The sequence below is a fragment of the Terrapene carolina genome, unplaced genomic scaffold (genome assembly GCF_002925995.2).
Source record: "Terrapene carolina triunguis isolate 2854851 unplaced genomic scaffold, T_m_triunguis-2.0 Scaffold10575, whole genome shotgun sequence".
Classification (NCBI taxonomy): Eukaryota; Metazoa; Chordata; order Testudines; family Emydidae; genus Terrapene; species Terrapene triunguis.
This window is the reverse complement of record NW_020674926.1, coordinates 1-7,678: the sequence shown is the minus strand read 5'-3', so window position 1 is coordinate 7,678 and position 7,678 is coordinate 1. Positions and strand designations below refer to the sequence as shown.

At 40.8% G+C, this 7,678-nt stretch overlaps 2 protein-coding genes across 2 annotated transcripts; one reads left to right on the top strand and one right to left on the bottom strand.

The window, feature by feature from the left end:
- Positions 1-567: 567 nt before the first annotated feature.
- Positions 568-2,922, top strand: LOC113408366 (putative PDZ domain-containing protein PDZK1P1; the record flags this gene model as incomplete). Its single annotated transcript, XM_026661564.1, has 3 exons — positions 568-762; positions 1,528-1,827; positions 2,857-2,922. Coding segments are annotated over 3 exons (561 nt in total), but the record flags the coding sequence as incomplete, so codon positions are not given.
- A 1,287-nt stretch (positions 2,923-4,209) lies between these two features.
- Positions 4,210-6,508, bottom strand: LOC113408365 (Golgi pH regulator-like; the record flags this gene model as incomplete). Its single annotated transcript, XM_026661563.1, has 3 exons — positions 4,210-4,886; positions 4,993-5,058; positions 6,348-6,508. Coding segments are annotated over 3 exons (434 nt in total), but the record flags the coding sequence as incomplete, so codon positions are not given.
- Positions 6,509-7,678: the final 1,170 nt, after the last annotated feature.

The following is a 7,678-nucleotide window of genomic DNA, read 5'->3' as shown; positions in this document are numbered from 1 at the left end:
AGTTATGTAACAAAAAATATACATTTGTAAGTTGCACTTTCACAATAAAGAGATTGTACTACAGTACTTGTATGAGGTGAATTGAAAAATACAGTTTATCGTTTTTAAAGTGCAAATATTTGTAATAAAAAATAATACAATGTGAGCAGTGTACACTTTGTATTCTGTGTTGTAACTGAAATTAATATACACCTCTACCCCGATATAACGCTGTTCTCTGGAGCCAAAAAATCTTACAGCGTTATAGGTGAAACCGCGTTATATCGAACTTGCTTCGATCCACTGGAGTGCACAGCCCCACCCCCCCGGAGCACTGCTTTACCGCATTATAGCCAAATTCGTGTTATATCGGGTCGCGTTATATCGGGGTAGAGGTGTATTTGAAAATGTAGAAAAACATCCAAAAATATTTAATAAATTTCAATTGGTATTCTATTATTTAACAATGCGATTAAAACAGAGATTAATCGTGAGAGTTATCTGCCATTAACTGACAGCCTTAGACAGATTTTTCTGTAGGAGTTTTTACATTCATATAAACTCTTTCCTTTGCTTTTGGTCTTTCAGGCTCAAGTTTCCCCATGTTTGTACTATCAGGAAAGACAAGATTCTTTTCCAGCTGAGGCAGAGGAAGAGCCGACCTCACATGCTGAGCAGGAGGTGAATCACAAGCCCAAAATCTGCAGGCTGGTGAAGGGTCCTAGTGGATTCGGCTTCCGTTTGAATGCAACCAAGAATATGCCCATGCATTTCATCAAAGAGGTACTAACCTAGGACTTTTAGCCTGGGAGAAGCATGAGACACCAGAAGGGAAGAGTCTGGGCTACAGTTAGACATCCATTCCCTTCCTTCTGTGCTGTGACTGCACTCAGAGCAAGTCATTCTAAGCCATTTGTAACAAAAAGGCAAGGTCTGTCCTATGTGCTCTTGGCTGATAGTAGAGTTTTAGTCCTTGAACTCAGGATGAATTCATACCCCTAGAGGTGAAAGGATGGTCTTGTGATTAAGGTACAGGAGTGGGAGTGAGGAGACCTGGGATATATTCCTAGCTCTGCAAAACTTCTGGGGTAAATTGCATAACTTTTATCTGTATTTTCTCTTCTTCCTTAATACTTATCTAACCCACAGGGGTGTTGTACTGAATATAATAATATATGTAAGGGATCAGAGATCCACAAGACACTATACAAATGTAAAATATGACAAACCATTCTCTGATCCCCTAAGTACCACAGTTAAGTCTACATACCACCACCATGGCCTCTTCCCCACAACAGAAGTCCTATCCAAGTCAAAACCCATTACAGGACTGGTAATAAAAGTGGATAATTGGAATACTATGTTAAAGTCTCATCCTTTCTCCTTCTCCAATTAAGTTCTGCTCCAGAATAATTTTTTCCAATCCTTACTCTACCTCCTGTATTGGGGAAAAAAATCATAGAACATTCATTCTCTATAATACTTGGGTGTTAATGCAACTTTAATGGTACTGTGCTGGTATCACAGCTTCAGAGCCTCTGTTTGCAGATACGGAAAGGTGGGCCAGCTGATGCAGCAGGACTGGAAGAAGAGGACATTTTGGTGGAAGTGAATGGCGTGAACGTACTGAACGAAGCCTATGATAAGGTTGTAGCAAAAATCAGTGACAGTGGTGACAGACTGACACTACTGGTGTGCAGAAAAGCAACCTATGAATACTTTAAGTCTCAGAATATTCCTATTACTGCCTCTCTGGCAGATCAGCTATATGACACTACTGATCCTCCTGCTTATACAGAGAACCCACCAGCAGAGCCAGAGAGGACCTCGCCGGAACCAAGAGAAAGGGTGGGTAATCCTGAGTTAACCAAATCTTGTGGACCAGGTGGTGGGGAAAGGAACCTGAATCAGTCACTAAATTCACTTGAGGGAGGGTCTATGAATTCTAGTTGTATTCTGGATTTACCAGATCTGATCTACGTTAATTAGTATGGAGTGGCAGACCTGGTTACAGTAGGGTAGAACTGCCTCCTCTCTCTAGTCCCCACACGCAGTATCTACTGGAGCCTTGGAAGGGAGGACAGGAGAGGGGAGAGAGAGAGAGAGAGAGTGTGTATGCGTGTGCATATGTGAGAGAGAGCATTCATTAACGTAGGTGAGAACCATATCCTCAGGAATTCTTTGTTCAACAACAGGACCCAAGTAACTGTGAACATGGGAAAACCATGTGAAGTGCTCTAAAACAGTGCAGATTCTTTGGTGGGCGTGGGATGGGTAGACTGTGACAAAGTGTGATCAACAAAGGTCCTGAGAAAAAAATAAATATTCTGACCACACTGGTTCAGGGAAATTGTGCCAGCAACAAGAGTTTGAAATTTGCTATTGTCAGAAAAATGACACCTGTACTCAACTGCTCTGATCCCTGTGTGGATTCAGGTCTTTGCTGTGAAAAATAAACAAGTTTTTACTCCTGTTCATGCAGGAGACACAATAAAGCTAGGAAGGAACGAACTGGATTCTATTCCTCCACATGTATTATCACCAGAATTGTTAACTAAGTTCCAACTGCAGATTCTTTCAGTGATGTCTTATGTCCCAGGCTGAATTTGCAGAGCTATAGTTAAACCCTTCTTTTTATCTGACCTTGGTGGATTTGATATGGAAGTTGAGCAAGAACATGGAATTCCCATTAGACAATTTAGTCGCTTTGTAAAGTGCATTTAAAAGAGTAATTCACTAAGCTTCTCACGCAAAGGCAAATTCCTACTGGGCATAGGTTCAGAACAGACTGTTAGTTCACAGTGGCATGAGGAATCTCTATCACATTATCTACAACCATAAAATAATCAGAAATTTCTACTTATTGCTTTTCCACAGGCCAGCTCCTCCTCCTCTTCACTCTCAATCGCCTCAGCAGAAGATGATGATGACACACAGTTATGATGAGATAGACCACAACAGAAATCAATCAGACATCTTCCAAGGTTTAAAGAAAGTTCTCTTCCTCCAAGCAGTCTTTGTTCTTTTACCTCCCAGAACCACACTGTGCTATGGAACTTCATACTTGTGAGGACTGGAACAGCAACTTCCTTCTAACTAACTTTCCCTGAAGGGGAACAATCCCATCACCCCCAAGAACAACCACTCACTTACCTAATGCTGCTAATCGTAGTTCACTGGTCTTCTGCCTGGTGAAATGGACAGTTACTTACTTCTACTATTGCTCTGTAAAAGCTTAAATGACTAATCAGGAACATCTGTCATCTTGTGGGGGAGGAAATGTGATTCACAAATCAATAAGCACAAGAAAGCTCCTTAATATAGAAATTGATCTCTCACATCCCCCACAAGAGACTTCTTTCCTCCTAATCACTGTGGCTATTACATGCTATATTTACTGTAGTACAATCAGTTTAACCCAGTAGATGTAATATATCATGATAAGCTAATGTATTCTGTGAAGAACACTCTTTTCACTTGCTAACAAGCTGTCGATATTGTCCATTCAAAACAATAGGTTAACTTAATAGTTCACTGTTCAGAAGCTACAAGCACCATTCCCTCCACCCCACTCTCCTAGCTGCAGATCATGGCAGTTTGAACAGTGTCTGTAATTCAGTGTAAACAGCTTTGTTTGCCTACATGCCAACATCTTGTCTCTAAGGCAATATGAACCAGCTCTGTAGTACCAATAGTGGATGCTATACCTCCTTGGTGTAAGCTTGAGACAAAGCATAAATAAATCATTCAGCGTGGCTATTTCTCTTTCCTGGGTCTTACTCCTGCCATCTATGATGTATGTTCCACAACAGCTTTAAAATGAGCAAGGTCTGGAGAATGGTTTTCAGGAAGCTATACGTTTAAGTTGCATGGGTGAAATTTACCTTAGTGACTTGCATTAAGCCAACAAGGGATATGGGCTGATGTAGAATATATCAGTCAGTGGGGAGCACTGAATTTCTAGTGTATAACGTAAACTAGTTATAGCTACCATCTTTGACTTCGCGCTAAACTCCAGTGAACAGTAACCCAAGGCATGGATTCTGATTCATTAGGCCCTAAATGGTAACAAAGGACTGACTTCCAGTTCCTAAGGAAGCTAGATACTAATCATGCACATCTCCCATGAATCTCAATCCACTTCCCCCTCTGCCAAACAATGACATTCACACACTTGCTCATCTCCATTAAAGTCCCTGGGACTGACACAAACAATTATGATGCTAGTGGTGAGGTATTACGAAAGCCGATTTAATTTCACAGTCTCAGACATTCAGATCCAGAATCAACACCCTCCAACTCTGGATTAAGACTGATTTGTTTTTAAACTGAAATCACGTTTCCTCGGTGTCCTTTACGCAGAATTCTTCTACCCGTGATTTTAAGAGGTCTCTCCTCAGACCATCCTTGGCAGATTTTTCAATACCATAAGACACACCTGTCCCATGGAGTTTCCTATTCCGTGGCTCTCAGCTGTCCTCCACTTTTCTCCTGCCTCTGCTGTTTGTTCAGCTCATGGCACCCTCTTCACAGGATGAACCATATAGCTTCTAAGTGCAACCGTGGAAGTCAGAAGGGCCAATTACATCATCAGAGCACTGAAAGAGCTGCCCTCCCTCTCTCCAAATCCTGTCACCCCTAATGAGTTGCAGTAGTCCACCAGAAGGGATTATAGAACAGTGGGCAGAACTGGAATGGATTCAGAGCGCCATGTGCTTCTCTGGGGCCTGTTTATGTGCCAAGTAGAGGAAAAGGATGCTGGAGAGAGCGCTAACCAGGAATATCACATCAAACCAACGGTGATAGAAATTAAACTGCAGCTCCCCCAAGACTTCTGTAATGATAGTACGATACTCCGGGGGCATACTCATCCGGATTAGGAGCACAGAAGAGACGAAGTACATCCCCTGGAGATAAGATACAGGAAGCGCATCAGTTAACTGCTTCACAGGTGGCTACTTTGCTGAGATGGGACAATAAGATAAAAGCTCACTAGCAGGTCTGGATACTCACCATGATCTGTGCCAACAGCAGAACTATAACATTGGAGGACTTGCTGCTGGAGATGGCATAGAAGAACTGTAAAGAAGAAAAAAAAAGTACTGAAAATAGGACTCTCATCACCAGGCATGTTTGTGCTCCCTTCTACAGGAACATGGAAGGAATACATGCTCCAATCATTCCCCTTTAGTCCTAGAAACCAGCACTGAAGGAAAAAGACATGCTTCCTAGATGTGTATGTACACCACACCTTTCAAAGATACAGACCTGGGCCTTGTCCTCAGTAGAGCTACAAGTGTTTTTACATAGGTCCCACTAAACCAGCTACTAACACTGCATGGCCAGCCAGTGTGGAGAATCCAGTTTTAAAAAACAAAACAAAACAAAAAACAACCCAAAATACATTCTAGCCTAGGTACCCTAAGCCCAGTTTACAGGCCAGCATCGATGGGTCACCCTGTTGTGTGTTGCCAGTTTTCCCCCGTGGTTGTACTAAAGCATTAATCCCCTACCTGATCCCCAGAAATAGCTAGCAGTTTAAATGAAGCAACCCAAGTCCTCTTAATCGCCATTCAATACCCAAAACTAACAGATCCAGGCTTCCACATCACTGTTAAGCCTTGTTTACATTACATTTCGTCTCTTAAAATTTCCCAATCTTACTACCACTGATAGTAAAAACAGTGGAAGGGCTAATATAAACTGCTCACAGGCAGCAACCAGGGATTAATCACTAGATCGGTTCTGAGAAATTAGAAAGCCTGCTGATTAAAACAATGGAAGCCAATTTACACTAGCATGACTACTGTTGGTAGCAACAGGGAGATTTTTTTTTTTTTTTTTTTAAGAGAGGAAGTCTAGGGCAAGGAGAGAGTCTCAGATTATTCTAAGAGTTTTAAAACATTTATAAAACTATTTACAGCCCTAACATTAACACCATTCCTCTGCTTGGACTGGAGGCACTTATAGATTGTGCATTGCATTTAGTGACGGAAATTGCTGAAAGAATTCTCAATAGGACCATACCCCAGATAAGCCAGGAAAAGTTATCCTCCCCTTCTCTAATTCAGCCATAAAAGACTTTTTTCTCCATCCCACTCCCTGCAAGGACTTCTATCCCAGCCTTCCTCATCCCCTATTTGTCTACTAACTGAATAGAGACCACAGGTCCTACATTTGTACTAAAGGTTTACACCAGTGGTTTAAGATTTCCAAAGGGGTCCGCACCTCCATTCAAAATTTTTTAGGGATCCACAAATGAAAAAAGATTGAAAACCTCGTTTACACAATGTTCTCTTGACTAAATCAGAAATACAAGCAAGCTCTCCTGGACTGCTATCACATAAGAGGGCTCTGGCCAGGCATACCTTTGTGAGTGTGATCAGTAAGCCTCTGATGGAGGTGACGATGATTATTCCAACGAGGATAAAGGAAATGTGCTGAGACCAGAATTTTACCTGCACCAACAAAAACAGGAAATTGTTAAATCCCTGGGGCCAGGCATTTGAAGAATGTGTGTGGATGTGCACTTAACAGGATCTCTGAATTCTCATACTGTGCAGATACTCACTGTAGAGAAATTTACATACAGGTATATATTCTCCTGCAAGGGCACAAAGATGGGTACTTTCATGTGCAAGTGCTTACTCTACACACATGGGAAATGCACAGATCTAGCCTATGTGGACTTCATGGAAGGAACTGAGGGTTCAGATGTGAATATTTATAGGGTAAATACAAAAGAACACACATCTATTTGGTACATAAAGGTAACTGCCTTGTAGATACATGTAATATACTAGGCAAGGTCCCTCAGTGTTTCCATCTTTTCACAATAAACATGTGAACCACTGCCCTCTTCTGGATAGCTGGTATATGGCTACAACAAGCAGAGGAGATTATTATTATAGGAAGGGCTGGTAGCCCCATCAATCATTAAGGTTGCCCAACACATTTCATTATAAGACCCTCTTTTCAATTGGTTGTAACTTGGCCAAATTTTAATTATTTGGGCTGAAATTTTCCATGGAAAGTGTCTGCCTCAAAATTCCAAAAAGTTTCAGTCCAAACAATTCAGCCATTTCCAAAAACAAGGCTACGGAAAAGTACATTGTTTTGACCATGTTAAAAAATTCTGGAGATCTTTTCTTTGAAAAGCAGTAAAGCCCCCATACATCGGAGTAGGGGCTTGAAATTTGGGAGGGATATGCCTTTTGACATCCTTGTGAAAATCCACCCAAATATGTCCAAGTTACATAAACCTGAGAAAAAATGCAGTTTGCATAGACTTGGTAGAGACTTGCTGGAATGCAGTTCTATTCCCTGCAGATTCCATTCATATTGAAAATGCTCCAGCCTGAGGCTCAGCAGGACTTTCCCTGAAATTGCAGCTCTGAGCTGCTGGGGATTGTGCCAGGTCCAGCAGGGTGGATTAAAATCTATCATTTTTATTTTAATCAGATATTTTTTATTGTTGTTTAAATTACAATACATTTTTCTTTTTAAAAATAAACCTGTTCAAAATTAAATCTTGATTTAATATAAAATATATTAAGGCCTAAACTTCCTACAATTTATTTGTAAATGTGAAACACATTTTGGTAAGAGAAGCTTATGTATACAAAACATTTAAGGTTGTTTTGTTTAATAAATATAAATATATGCTGTTTTGTGTATTTAAATAACTTCTAGTTACCAT